General features: G+C 32.8%; 1 protein-coding gene and 1 long non-coding RNA gene across 3 annotated transcripts; both read left to right on the forward strand.

Moving 5' to 3' along the window:
• The first annotated feature begins 930 nt into the window (after positions 1–930).
• LOC127262434 (AT-hook motif nuclear-localized protein 1-like) lies at positions 931–3,353 on the forward strand. 2 transcript variants are annotated; one of them, XM_051291111.1, is made up of 6 exons: positions 931–972; positions 1,142–1,423; positions 1,545–1,600; positions 1,958–2,089; positions 2,556–2,717; positions 3,148–3,353. In XM_051291111.1, the coding sequence occupies exons 2-6, from the start codon at positions 1,192–1,194 to the stop codon at positions 3,187–3,189; spliced, it is 624 nt and encodes a 207-aa protein (XP_051147068.1). In that variant the 5' UTR covers positions 931–972; positions 1,142–1,191; the 3' UTR covers positions 3,190–3,353. The 2 variants fall into 2 exon arrangements, with proteins under 2 accessions (XP_051147068.1, XP_051147067.1); XM_051291110.1 differs by having other exon boundaries at positions 967–1,066.
• Positions 3,354–7,615: 4,262 nt separating this feature from the next.
• On the forward strand, positions 7,616–13,387 carry LOC127262436 (uncharacterized). The gene is made up of 4 exons (XR_007841129.1): positions 7,616–7,759; positions 7,886–7,941; positions 8,903–9,316; positions 12,768–13,387. It is a non-coding gene; the product is annotated as an uncharacterized LOC127262436 (long non-coding RNA).
• The last annotated feature ends 2,224 nt before the right edge of the window (positions 13,388–15,611 follow it).

Raw genomic sequence — 15,611 nt, forward strand, 5'->3', positions numbered from 1 at the left:
TTAAGTTAACATCTTGGTATTTGGTATTTTGTTAGTGATGTTTAATACTTTCATGTTTTAGTAAGATGATATTCTGTTTTAAAGGTATTAAAAATTCAGTGATCTAAGGTTAGTATTTTATATTTTGTATTTTATATTAAATATTAGAAATTTATAATTGATAACTTGGCCAATTCATCAACATGGCGGGCACTATGTCAACTAGGCGATATCATAGTCCCTTAGTGCCATACCCGGAATCCAAACATAACTAACCTTGATTGCAAATTTTATAGTTGCATTTAGCGTATGTCTTTTGTTCGTCTATATTGGTTGTAAGAGTGTTGATGCTCAGTGTGTGGATTGTACACGGGTTTTGGATCAAAGACATGTTACATCTAATTTTTCCGTATTTTATAAGAGTGGAATCATAGTTTGCATTTTTTTGCTAAAAACTTTGCAATTTTTAGGGTATCAAATATACTGGTTGGGTATACTGATATTTCTAATATGAACAGTCTCCGGCCAATTTATTTATTTGGGGTCGGGTAATGTGTACCCTTATCGGGTTTGGGTCAGATCTCGGGTCAAAGGGTGGATCCTACTTCGACCCGGACCCGATTAATATATTAATTATATATATATATGAAAAAATTAAATTATATTTAAAAAATGTTTTTAGTTTTTTTATTATTATTTTATTATAATATTTTTGAATAAAATATATAAATTTTAATATATGTCGGGTCCGGGTACGGATTCGGGACCAATTTCAAGTTAAATATTAAGAACTTTTAAAAAAATTCGGGTCGGTCAGGTGTTGTCAGGTATTGTTCGAATCGGATCTTGGGTCCAACCATCTGTTTTTGGGTCGGGTCGGGTCTTGGGTGTGGCTGGACCCTACCCATTGCCATCCCTAGGTCTTGCCTACTTCTCAGCATTGTGAAAACCCTAAAGTCCAGCCTCTTCCTTCATCTTCTCCCGTAATCCGAGGTAAAAAAACTGCTGGTCCATTTTTGTAGAAGTATGTTGAACTCATTTCTGATCTTCTGAACTTGGTGTTAGACGATTCATTTGGCCATTTGGGGTATTGTAAATTTATAGATGTATATTTGCCTTTTCTTCTCTCTTTGTTCCTCAATCTTTGTATATTTTTACACAGATACTTCACAAAGTCGGAAGTTTTAATTTTCCCATTTTCTTCCTCAATCTATGGCGCGCACAAGGCAAACTCCATACGTCTTCAGAATGTTCTCCAAGCTAAGGCTGCGGGGTGCATCCTCCACCCCAGCTGCTGTTGGCGGGTCGACCTCCAACCCTGCCCCTGCCGCTGTTGGCGGGTCGACCTTCAACCCTGCCCCTACCGCCGTGGGCGCGTCGACCTCCATCCCAGCTGGTGTGGGTGGTTCGACGCCCAACCCTGCTGGCGAGCACCACTCCTCAGGTAAGCATAAGATCTAATCTTGGAGTGATATTTATTATCTCTTTGCATTTTATAAAATAGTGATCTAACTATAAGAATTTGATCTAACCCTAAACACTACGGCTGACGATTGTCCTTGCAGATTCTTCCAATGCGGAAAACTTCAAAATGAAGATTATCTTAGTCAATGAAGGAGAGGTTATATATTTCAACATAATGATGATTCCTCATGTTCAAACTCTTGAGATTACATGTGTTTTTGTTTACTTTGTATGATTTGCTTGCACTAGAAGCAATTATATTTGTATCATGTAATTTTGTGTCACGCGTCGTGAAGGTGTAGATCATTGCACTTGCTATAAATTGCTATACTTGTAATTTAGTATGTAGCTAAATAAAACAACTGCATTGATTGTTTGCTTTGACGATGATGCTTCGACACATATTTATCTTTCCATAGCCGTTAAACAATACTTTATTTACCTTGATGAGATCTTGTTTTATTCCTACCAGTTTCCACTTGTAACGTACTGAACTTAGTGGCATATTTTTCAGGATCTCTTAGCAAAGATTGTTGATGCTACTATCACCGAACCAGGGGTTGTTTTCGTAATAACAATCACTGGGACGTTATCACGCGCCACAATCCGACTACCTGCGGAACATGGCGAACACAGAATATACGAGGTTTCCTAAATTACTTAAATCTATATTGACTTTTCATTTAGTTTGCTAGGAGGGTACCTTTGGTCTGTTTACTTGTGCTTTCTCGGATTTTGTTTAATTAATTATTTTTGTGTTTATCTGCATGCTTCTATAATATTTTTTCATCCATCTGCACTCGTAAAGAAAATGTTTCATTTAAATGACATTTTATTCAACTACTTGCCTTTGATGTTAACGATTTTATGGTTGCACTTATATTCAATTTGGGAATGACAGTAATCATTGAATTGGATGTTTTATCAATTTTATGGCCAATTCAATGCTATGCTATGAATTGCATTTTTTTAAGTACAATTAAAAATTTAATCTTCAAGTAATAAATATCGGTACCTTTTGATCAGGAGCATGTTTCTCTAGTTAGTCATCTATCCTTATTTTATAATTTTTTTTATTTTTTATTTTTATTTTTATGTGCCTGTGTGTATAGGGTCCGTTTCAAATTCTTTCAATAGTCGGTTCCTTTGTTCCATCTAGAGGTGGACTTCAAAGTGACAATGATGGAAGGCTGAGTACAGCCTTACTTCAGCCAGATGGAACAGCATTTGGCGGTATAGTAGCAGGACCTATGATCGCTGCATCTTCTCTACAGGTTAGTTCCTTTCTTGAAAGAAGGTTTTCGATTGGCACCACTAAATTTGTGATAAATTAATTACTGATAGAGGAAGTACTGTAGCTGAATTAAAATGCCCGAGCTTAGCAAAAGATGTTGATTTTAATTTAATGACTAAAGTTGCTACATAACTAATAAAATATACATCTAATATTCAATAAATTAGAATAGAATGCTTACATTCGACATAGTCATTAATGTGACAAGTTAATATTTGATTGAAAGAATTTTTTGTTCATCAAGTGTTCCACTGTATGCAATAGTGTTGTGTCTCTTTCTTTTTCTTGTTTCTCATGTGTTGTTGTGATCTCTCTTCTATGTATTTGTGAAATCGGACGCCAAAATAAATATATGTAGCCAACTCATCCCAGAAATTTCTTTTATGACATTATCTTTCCTTCAATTGCAGATTGTTCTTGGTTGCTTGCCCCATGACGAGGGTGAGTCGTGAGAGAAGTAGAGGAAACCACCTTCAGAGTTTGATTCTGCATAAATAAAACTGTATATGGTGCTTGTAAACCGAATATGTTGTCTTGATATTAATTCTATAGAAGATGTTGTTGGTTTTATGTTATGCACATATTGTAGCATGTTATTTCGTATTTTGTGGAAATCGTCAGCAACATATAGTACTTAAATTTTAGTTTTACTATAGAGCATTATAATCATGATTTTCATGGCACCTTGGTGTCCTGGCAGTGCACTGCTAGCACCAGGCAGCTCGCCTCACCGTTTTGCAAGCCTGGCGTCTTGGCATGACCAAACCCAATTCGAATTGTTTTGGCTCAGTCCACCCCCCCGCCCCCTTTCCCCACCCCTAAAAAAAAAAAACCTAGGTTGCCGCTACATTTCTTTTTTGCCTCTGTTTTCTCCACCCACCATCACTGGCCAACATTGGTCAGTAGTAAAGGTTATTTGTATGTAAGGTTTATTTGCATGTTTATTTTTCTTTTCGTCGAAACTTACTTTGTTGATTTTATCTTATTTTCTTGAGTTGAGAACTTTATAGTGTTTCTTTATTTTAATAATTATGTTTTCAACACTTTAAGTTAATTTTGTATTTTGATGGTGATGTTTCAGTACGGTTATATATTATTTTAAACTTATGAAAAGTTCATTGATCTAAGGTTTACCATTTTTTTATAATAGGTAAATTGCCATATTGCCAATTTGTCAACATGGTGGCACCGTGTCACCTAGGCGATATGATAATCCGATGGTGCCGTTCCTGGAACTTCGAAGTAACTAACCTTTATTGCAATTTGTATACGTGCATTTGAAATATGGCTTTTCTTCGTCTATATTGGCGGTTAGATTGTTGATGCTGACTCTGTGGAATGTACATTAATTGGTTGTTGGATCAAACCTGTGTTACAACTATAATCAGTGTTCCACTATGACCAATGAACGAAGTGAATACAAATTGTGAGTTGTTAGGTGAACAAGATCTGTATAAGCACCGGTGTATTTAAATGGAGCTAATGGATATAAGTGATAGCAATATGAGGTTGTATATTTGTAATATAAACAATGGGGGAAGACGTGAGAAAATTTCTCATTGTGGCCAACACCTACGAAGTGATTCAACTTTTAAATGACAATAAAGCATGAATTAAACGAATTTATGCTTATAAGAAATAGGTGAGTGAAAGAATTACTTAAGCAAGTATTATTGGTTTTGTTGGCACTTAGTCACTATTCTGTAAAATAGTAATATTTGGAAAAAGAATTCCGGCGGTGGAAATGGGAAGTTAGGAGCATCATCTAAGTAACATTCTACTTTAGGTTATGGCTTGACCATAGAAGAATTATTCAACAGTAAAAATAAAATAAAATAAAATAATCTATTTTTTATATTTGAAATTTTCAAGATTGATTTTTTTTTAAAAAAAATTATATTAAAAATCAGATATACTACTGGTAATTGATATTGAGCACTTGATCAATCAAATCTATGATTTATCCCAAACAGTGTCATTCCTACCAACAATAGATTCTTACCTTTTTATGAATTTTCTCCATTAACCGACACTTGAGAAGCTCAATATTCTCAAACTAATGTGAAAAACTCAATTCTCTCTTTTCCCACTTTGTTACTTTAGCTTCTTTCAAAGAATTACCTAACCTTAATACTTAAAAACATTTGACTCCACAAAATTTTCATAATCATGATTGTCGCCAAATCCCAGGTGATCATTAAAAAGGTATGTCATTAGCATGAATGGTCTTTTTTATTCGTTAGAAAAACAATTTTAGTCAACTTTATTACAAATGACTACACATCTCAACACTTCTAGATGTTTTGGCATACCATCCATTAAATCACTCATTATTTGTTTACATTTAATACAAATCTTGTCAAAATATTTCCCACATGGTTTTATCATTAGTGGACATTCTATTATCTAAAAAAGTATGCAATAGTTGAATTTAACTTGGACTTGAAAAGTTATATAGAAAGATGAAAATGAATTTCAATGAGTTCTACTCTTTCATATTGACTTCAAATCCCTTATATATTTTGCTGGTATTTTAGATCCACGAAGGTTTTGAACAAACCACACCCATTGTTATTTGTTCAAGAAATCATAAATCAAATGGTGGAATCTATTTCAAACTCAATACTATGATCAACAATTGGTATCCTATCTAGTTAATATAAACTTCCTTTTCTTTCTTTTGGCATAAAACAAAAATGTTTGGGTGTTGTCACGCTGTCATACTGACACCAAAGAGGAATTTATGCAATGTGTATAAAGGATGGTGTCCTTAGCTGCAGAACTTGTTTTGTTCCATTCCAACATGCTACAAGAATGACCAAAACGGATGGTGTAATGGTCAACTTATTATATGACATATTGAAAATATTAGAACAGAATTTCATGTGAAGATTTGAAATGCTCGGCAAAACTCAGTCAACACACAAGATAAAAGCAACATTTATGGAAAATTGGCGAGGGAATCAAATACAACAAAATTGAAAAATAATAATAATAAAACTTAAACTTAATAAATTATTTTAATTTCCTAGCCGAGGATAGAACAAGTGCACCTGAACACCCACGTTTGCTCTGGAAAGTCCATCAAAGCTTTAGTGCTGCCGCATCATCACACATGCTCCTCATGTGCTATTTTCCAATTCCGGTAGTAGAACGGACTATGGATGAGTTAATGTCATAAAATTATATACCTTAATAATGAGCCGCAACTAATGGGGAAAAAAATCACAATTTCTCATAATTTTTAATTTATTTGTTTTGAAATTGACAGAAAAAATACAATAAATTCTTAATTCGAGAGTAACGTAGAAAATTAAAAAGACACAATTTAAATGATTAGGGATAAATCTCCGTGTTCACACTTGAGTTGTTTAAACTAGATTCTTGATAATATTATGGAACGATATGGAAGAGTTAACTATTTATGTCTATGCCCGCATTGCATTGTTAACAAGGTATAGGTAGCAATTATGTACGACAGAGCCTTGTCTACCTGCTCAGTTACAAGTTGAATTTAACCTCAATTAAAGAGAAAGATCATAGGGATAGGGCCACTAATTAAAAAAAAAAATTGATAATGATTAATAAGACATATGTGTTTGCTTATTGGTACGGTGACAACGGCTTCACTTGGAAATAATATTATTGTTTATGGATGTAAAGTATGGTTGTACTCCCTTAGGTCAAATACCAATCAAGTCATGAGTCATAGGAAATACATAAACACCTTGCTCCGTCCTCTCTATCACTTAAATACTCACTTACACTTCACAATCACTTATATCCATTGTTTCATCCAATTTCTACCCAATTAGACATATTTTATTGTTTTTTAAGTTGGACAAAATTATGTTTTAGAAGCTAGATTATTTTTCAGCCCTTCGATTGTATTAATTCATTTTAGTTTTTTAAATCAAACATATCAAATTCTCATATTCCCTTAGTTCGACTTGAACACGCACCGGTCAAAGAAATTTTTTAATTTTGAGGATGTTTTTAGAGTTACTATAGGAAGACCTATGATATTTATTTTTATTTTTATACATATATTATTTGTTATACTTTATCTTAAATATATTTTAAAAATCTCAGAAAAACCTTTTCATCATGGGCTTAATCCCTTAAATCAGTTACCTGCATAATTTTGTTACTATTTTTTGAATAGAAGGTCCGGTATTCAATTGTGTAAGAATCTTGAATTTCATGATCGAACTTAACATGTTAATGAACATTTTCACTTAGAGATATAGTGGCTAGAGAATTAATAAAAATAGGAGAAAAGTATGATCTTCTACTATATTTGAGTCGTGCATGAAAATTATATATTGTAATACATATATTATTAACGTAGTACCTATTTTTGTTGTAGTTGTAAGTTTCAATGATGTGTTGCAATTTTTGAAATTTATTTACTGACTATTTCGTTTTATTTAGGTAGCAGTGTAATTTTATTTTTAGCGATGAATACCTTAAACACTCAATGAAATTTTTAAGACAAAAAGCTAAGGAGAGTACGGTTAATTTCGACATGTGATATTTGAGGCCCAAATTTATCCAAAGCCCAAGTGTAAGAACCAATCTAATTTTCTAAGACCCCACTCATCTGGCTGATCCACATCCATTTGATGAGGTTTTTTTCATGACCAACATCAAGCTGAGTATTGAATCAGAAGGCTATCGAGAACGAATGGACTAATAGTAACCTCCCGGAACATTCCAGAATATTCCAGGAATGCCCAGATTGCCCCTTGACCAAGTTGATGTCTATCCGAATAGATAGACTTTATCCTTATCCATATTTTTATAGACAGAGCTTATCATGGTATACTTTAACATGTGTTAGGCCCAACCCATTATACAATTTATATATAGAAGAATCATCCTCATTTGTAAACTACCTGAGTTTGAGAGAAATACACATCTCACTAAGTTGAGTGAACATTGTGCTTGTTTTTCTTTCCTTCCATATTTTCTGCTTCCGTGTGAGAGCCAAGGAAATTATCCCGCGGGAAGGTGTTCAAGGTGAGGAACCATACAAGCCATTGATTCTGATCTAATATATCTAATATATGTTGTACATGCGCAGCTATTTTATTATCTCTTTGTATCTTTAAAATTGTGATCTAAGTATGCAAACTGTACTTGCAGTTTCTTCCAATTCGGAAAACTTCAAAATGAAAATTCTCACGGTCAACGGAGGAGAGGTTATATATTTCAACATACTCATAATTTCTCATATACCAAATCTTGAGATTGTATGTGTTTTAAATGTTTTTATCTGATTTTGTACGATTTGCTTGCATTATAAGCATTTATGTGTATCACATAATGTTATGCCAAGCTACGTGGTGTAGATCATTGCACTTCCCATAAATCGCTACGCTCATATTATAGTAAGTAGCTACATAAATGAACTCATTGATTATTTGCTTTGACGATAATGCTCTGTTATATAGTTTTCTTTCCATAGCCGTTAAAGAATAATTATTTCCTATAACTTCATATGTAATGTAATGAACTTATTAGCATATTTTTTAGGTATTAAAAAAAATATTGGATAATGTTACTTGCACTGAACGAGGGGTTGTTTTCATAATAACAATCTTATCAAGCAAGATGGCGAACTCAAATTTGTTAGTTGTGTATTATTCACATGTTGGGTATACTGATATTTCTAATATAAATAGGCTTGGACCAATCCAAACTTGGGTTAAATAGGCCAAATTTGTTTTGAAAGATTAGTCTATTGGGATGAAGACATATATTTTTATATATATAAAGGCCTATGTCATGCCTACTTCTCAGTATTTTGTAAACCCTAAAGTCTTGCGTATTCCTTCATCTCTTGCCATCCTTAATCGGAGGTAAAACGCAAGTCTGTGGTCCATTTGTGTAAGGTTTTTTGAACTAAATTTCGGATCTAAACCCTAAAGTCTGCGTTTCATTCATCTTTCGCCATTCTTAATCGTAGGTCAAAAGCAAGTCTGTGGTCCATTTATGTAAAGGTTTTTGAACTAAATTTCTGATCTAAACCCTAAAGTCCTGCGTCTTCCTTCATCTTTTGCCATTCTTAATCGGAGGTAAAGAACTGCGAATATGAAGTCCATTTTTGTAGAGGTTTTCTGAACTAATTTCTGATCTCCTGAACTTGGTGTTTTTACACAGATACTTTACAAAGTAGGAAGGTTTAATTTTCCCATTTTCTTCCTCAATCTATGGCACGCACAAGGCAAACCCCATACGTCGTCAGAATGTTACCCATGCTAAGGCTGCGGGGTGCATCCTCCACCCAAGCCGCTGTGGGTGGGTCGACCTTCAACCCTGCCCCTGCCAATGTGGATGGGTCGACCTCCAACCCAGTCGATGTGGATGGGTCGACCTCCAACCCTGCCCCTGCTGCTGTGGGTGGGCCGACCTCCACCCCAGCTGGTGTGGGTGTGTCGACCTCCAACCCTACCCCCGCCACTGTGGGTGGGTCGACCTCCACCCCAGCTGGTGTGGGTGTGTCGACCTCCAACCCTACCCCCGCCACTGTGGGTGGGTTGACCTCCAACGCTGCTGCCGGGCACAACTCCTCAGGTAAGCATTGTTGATCGATATAGAAAAATTATGCAGTAATCAACATTTTTAAATGATCTGAATTTTCATTCAACACCAACGAGAAAACATAAAACATACATACTGGAAAACTACCACAAAAACCAAAATACAAAGCATATAAACCGTGGTCAACTTTTCCTACAAATGTGTAACCAACTTCTGAATAAAATTAGAAATAAATCTTTTATTCTCCCCCGTTATTCTAATTTACACATTGAAAATCTTCAACACCCATCAGAGACCTCGTCTCGATGAACTTCACTCCCCGCAGTGGTTTTGTTAAAATGTCAGCCTTTTCTTGATCTCCACTCACATGCTCCACACTGATTAAACCCTTCTCGACACATTCACGTATGAAATGAAACTTTGTGTCGATATGTTTACTCCTACCATGAAAGACTGGATTTTTCATGAGTGCTATTGCTGATTTGTTATCCACGAGTAATTTAACACTCTGAGCTTCCATACCTGTCAACTCCTTGACCAAGCTTCTCAACCACATAGCTTGACATGCTGCCACGGCAGCGGCCATAAATTCAGCCTCACAAGACACTGAAAAAAAATAGTATATTTGTAACGAAATTATGTTTTTATAGTTCACATAGCTATCCCCAATTCCATCACTAATAGCATTAGTAACCAAAAAATTGGATTTAAGAACAAAAAAATGTCGTTACAAAATTGATATTTTCTTGTAGTGAGAAGACAATGCCACTGTACCTGTTTTTCGGAGGACCATGTAATTGGGTTTCCTGAAAAGTAGAAAACCATCCCAGTTGTCCCTTTTCTATCATCCAGATCCATGCACTACAAAAAACTTATAGTTTAGTGAGGGAATTATTCCTTCGCTAAACGATTAAGTCCCTTGAAAAACTTGGGATGTGTTTACTTGTCAGGTTTTACACCTGATTTACTATTCAAACTTTTTTTTCCCTTTAAAAATATCAAATCAAACACCCAATTTTTATTTATTTTATTACACTAAAATCTAATTTTACATTCAAAACATCACATACATATTTATATCACATCAAACAACTATTTCAATTCAAAATTTTACTATTCAAAATCAAAACCCAAAACTAAAACCTCACAAGTAAACACACCCTTGATGCGAGGGAATTTTTAACGCAAAACAGTCCCTTGGAAATCCTTTCGTTGCAACACTTAGCGATGCTTTTCCTCTGTTGCAAAATTATAGCGAGGGATTTTAGCGAGATTACGATATTTTTAGGTGTTGCAGGGATTAAATTCCTTGCTAATTCCCTCGTTAATATCCTTCGCTAATTCTCTTGCTAATTCCCGTACTAGTTTCCTTGCAAATCCCCTCACTAAATTCCTCACTAATTATCTCGCAATTCCGAATCCCTCACTAATTCTCTCACTAAATCTCTTGTCATATCCCTCGTTAATTCATTTCTCAATTTTGCAATCAAATTACAGTACACTAATTTTGATCAAAACCAATTACAATAAATTGATTCTAAATAAATTATATTAAATACATTTTAGCAAATTGTTTAACATAAATTATTTTAAATCGATGTCAACCAATTCCAAATAAATTATACTAAATATATTATAATTAAACCTATTTCAACTCATTCGAAACTAAACAAATTAAATTAAATCAATTTCAATCACAATACATGTCAATTTCAACATATTTCAAACAAAACAAATTAAATTCATTATTTTTAAACCAATTTCAATCAAATTATGTTCAAGATATTTCAACTGATTCCAAACAAATCACATTCAACTAATATCAATTAATTGCAAACAAATTATATTTAACCAATATCAACCAATTCCAAACAAATTATAGTAAAAAAAAATTCAACCGATTCCAAACAAATTACATTTAATCTATTTCAACAAATTCCAAAGAAATTATATTCAAGCAATATCAGACAATTCCAAACAAATTATATTTAATTCTAAAAACTAAACTATTAACAATCAAATAGTCTATCATGTTCCGTAAGTAGAAAAATCCAACAATGTAAGCAATTATTGTTTCAATAAACGAAACATAACAATTTTTAATAAATGTCCCAAAAAAAATATATCATCAATATACCTAATGCATCCATAACCGATAAGAGTAACACCTGTATCAAGAATCAAACAACATAATCGATTATTTTTTCAATAAACAAAATGCAATAATATTTAATCCATGTCCAAAACAAAAAATGAATATCAATACTTAATACATACATCACTGAGATATGATGAGTACCTGCATAACAAATCAAACAACGTAATCAATGATTGTTTCAATAAACAAATTGTAATAGTATTTAATGTGTGTGCCAAAATAAAATATAAACATATATACCAAATACATACATCATGCAATAGGAGGAACACTTGCATCAAGAATCAAATAAATAATAAATGATTGTTTCAATAAAAGAATCTTAATAGTAATTAATATGTGTCCCAAAATAAAATATAAGATCTTCCATAAAATCCCTATTCAGAATACTATTACGTATTATGTTGTACATCCAGATCTTCCAGTACTACTCATGGTAACAATATTTTAATATAAGACCTGCATAAATTAATTATATACATCAAAACCTTAATTGCTCTATTTTACATATTTTCTATCTTCTGAATTGCATATTACTTCATTGAGAAACAACAAATAAAGCTTGCTTTCAAGAGAATAATCTATTGTATATACAACAATTGCTTGTATATACTTTCTTTCATATATCTATGAAATTTTCCACAAAGTAGTGATAGCATACCCTTTTTTCTTAATGGTTATTAATAAATCACAAGACGGCTTTGATTAGAGGAAATCATACCTGTGAAACTACTAGGCGTGCAACAGTTTTCTTGCTAGATTCTTGGAAGTTCACCGGAAATTAGAAGTTAATTCAATATATAATAGGCGTGCCATTACATTGGATATTAAAACAAGCAAATGAATATTGAGTGGCCAAGAAAGAAAAAGAACATGTGAAAAAAGACACATGTGAGACCAATAATAAGGAGTTGATGTTATAATAATTGAAATATTCTTCCCTAGATCAATTCATTAATACAATTATGAGAACATTGATATGTAAAAACTAGGAAAAAAGTCTGCGCAAAACTCCACTCCAAAGACATACATACTGTACCATAGCTTTCAGTAGTTAACCTCAATTTATATAGGCATCGATCAGAGGTATTCTTGAAAGGAGTGGGATTCTTATTGGCATCAGAGTAATGCATGGGTCCTAAAGACCTATTCAAAACATTTGCTTCGACTCTATAAAGACACAATAAAAAACATGTGATTCCCTTGTAGTGTGCGACTCAAGTATGGTTAGCACATACTCAATGTCAACCATAATAGTGTTAGCTCTTATTTTGCTCGTTAAGAGAATTGAGTTGTGAAACAAGGAAAATACCATTATATGTGTAGGCAAGTCAAGAAGAGCATATTATGGAGCAAAGTTTTTATGAGAGTTGGCAATATACAAGTGTACATCCTCTGCTCGTGTAAAGTGTATCTCACGCCCTTTACTTTGTAGTGATTTTGTTTGAATTATATATATATATATATATTATTAGACACTTCAAGTAATAAAGCAAATCCCTACAACAACACATAACTAATGGAAATGTGTTATTCATCATTAGAAACTCAATTTGCATTATAACTAATAATATATATATATATATATACATAAACAAGACACGAATATAAAGCAAAGGTATATGTATTATCCCCTTGAGTTCTTAATCATTTCTCAACCTTCCACTATCAACTAAACTAATGCAGGTAGTTTTTTAGATGGGATTTTTTATGAACATCCCACCAAACACTCAATATTATAATGAAAGCATTGAAAGATGAAGGTCTACACACAAATACACCCACACATGCGTATATAATGCCATTAGTTTGTTGTATAATTACAACCTTATGTATAGGATAATGCATTATAGTAAGAAAGACTTATAGGAAGAAAGACTTATCACTCAAGTCATGATATGATCATGACACTCAATTTGCATTATAATTAATAATATCAATAATTGCATCACATACAAAAAAAAAAAAAAACTAACATTTATATCGATTTCACAAGATGCACTAGAATAAAAAAAAAACACAGAAGGAAATTTATCAAAAAAAATAATAAAAACTAACAAAAGAACTTCTGTAAAGCATAACAACAAAACTAGAATATTATATTCCCAATGTAAAATCATCTACACTAAAGAGCCGAGATCTTACTACCTGTTGAACCTTAGTGATTATCAGAAGATAGATTTGCTCAGCATATTCTTTCCAAACCACCTTAAAAGCATCAAATTTAACCTGCTAGACAACATGTATTATGTGGTTTGTCTTGACATAGATAAATCGATTGATTATAAAGAGAGAGTAAATAACCACTCGCTCACACATCTTTTATCATCACCATATCCACAAGAACAACCTGGCTAAATGAATTTTAACACATAAGTTCAACTAAATCTCACGCACACATATATATTCTGACCGACCGACTGACTTACAAATGGCTGCATTCATATGCATCATCACAACACAAATATAAGAACATTAGCAACCAAACCCTTCCATAAAAAAAAAGTAAGATAATTGTAACAGCAACCAAAACAAAAAGCGAATGAATGAATGGTGTTTGTAAATTATGGGCTCTCAAAAAAAAAATTCATTCATGAGCCTCAATCACTTGACAACAAAAGCACATACACAATTGATCCTTCATTGATCCAAACCAAATTATCTAAAAAATAACTCCATTTACACCAACATAATCTCACAACAAACTAGTGAACTTGACCTGAACTTATCATTGATTTCTTAAATCTGACCATTCACCATAAGACAAAAACACCAGGCAATTGAGAAACAACCTAATGATAATAGCTATTAGTGATCAAAGATCACAATAATTTATCATATTAAACTGAACTCAACACACAAAAATAATATTGAAGAAAATATGGGAAAAATTACACAATCGAAAAGGATCCTATATCAACATCAATAAGAACATCTTCCTGATAGACTTTATTAAAAAATTACCTATATGCAACTAACACAATGGATGCACAATTAATCATATTTCCAAGCAAATACATATTGGCCATTAACCTTAAGTGAAAGGTAAATTTTACATTACCTGAAAATTAGAGAAAACATAAAGAGCTACCAATTTGTGTCGTTTGGTAAGTCAGCTCCATCAACCATTAGAACAACATCGTACAATCCATTATTAAAGAGAAGATGTACCAGAGAAGCCAATTGACAAGGAGAAGAAAAGAGGAAGAAGACCACACGTGCAGTGGATAGTATTTTGAGTGACAAAAAACTTACCAAGCAAAATCCCACTACAAGAAAATATCAATTTTGTAACGATATTTTTTCGTTCTTAAATCCAATTTTTGCATTACTAATGTTGTTAGTGACGGAATTGGGGATAAAATTATGTTAACTACGTGAACTTTAGGAACGGAATTTCGTTACAAATATACTATTTTTTTAGTGTCCAACGGGTAGAAATGTGAAACACCTTCAGCACATCTCCTCTGCCGGAACAATTTCACCGCAACAAACACGTTGGTAAGCAAAACTTATGGTGGCGCCAGTGAAGGAGGAAAAGAGGAAAAACTGGATGCGGTGAAGGAGGAGGAAAAGAGAAACAAATGGAGGCGGCTCTGAGTAGGGTAAAAGAATTTAAAATTTTCTACTAAATTAATTTTAATTGAGAATATTATATATTAATGAATAAAAATACAGATTGATATTATTATGAATAAAAATAAAAATTGATATAAATATATAAAAATAATACTATGCATTATAATTTATAAATTAATTTTTTATATGTTTAAATAATGAAATTATAAGTTAAATAAATTTAATTTTTATTTTTCTTTTGTAAGTAGTAGTTGGCAAGGGATTTAATTCCCTCCGAATATTTCTTTACAATAATCATCATTAAATTAGTAAAGGATAGTATGATTGGTAATTACCTAACCAATTCCATTTCTAAATCTAACATGATAATATTTTGCGAGGAATTATTCCCTAGCAACAATTCATCTCAGATCCCTCGCTAATATCCGTAGCTAAATTACTTTATTTTTGTAGTGATGCCATGACTACTGTCACTATACCCAATTAATCCATCACCTCCCTTGCGATAATACAGACCGTAATTTGCTGTCCTTTTTATGTATCGCAAAATTTGTTTCACTGCTTTTAGTGTTAGAAAATAAACATATAATC

Source organism: Andrographis paniculata, unplaced genomic scaffold (genome assembly GCF_009805555.1).
Source record: "Andrographis paniculata isolate CXL003 unplaced genomic scaffold, ASM980555v1 Contig65END, whole genome shotgun sequence".
NCBI classification, from domain to species: Eukaryota; Viridiplantae; Streptophyta; class Magnoliopsida; order Lamiales; family Acanthaceae; genus Andrographis; species Andrographis paniculata.

What these genes read in the sequence shown, in the direction of transcription:
- LOC127262434 (XM_051291111.1), top strand. Translation starts at nt 1,192, where the DNA reads ATGGCGCGCACAAGGCAAACTCCATACGTCTTCAGAATGTTCTCCAAG. An exon ending in TGGCGAGCACCACTCCTCAG is followed by an intron (nt 1,424 to 1,544) that starts GTAAGCATAAGA and finishes TTGTCCTTGCAG; the next exon opens with ATTCTTCCAATGCGGAAAAC. An exon ending in GCGAACACAGAATATACGAG is followed by an intron (nt 2,090 to 2,555) that starts GTTTCCTAAATT and finishes CTGTGTGTATAG; the next exon opens with GGTCCGTTTCAAATTCTTTC.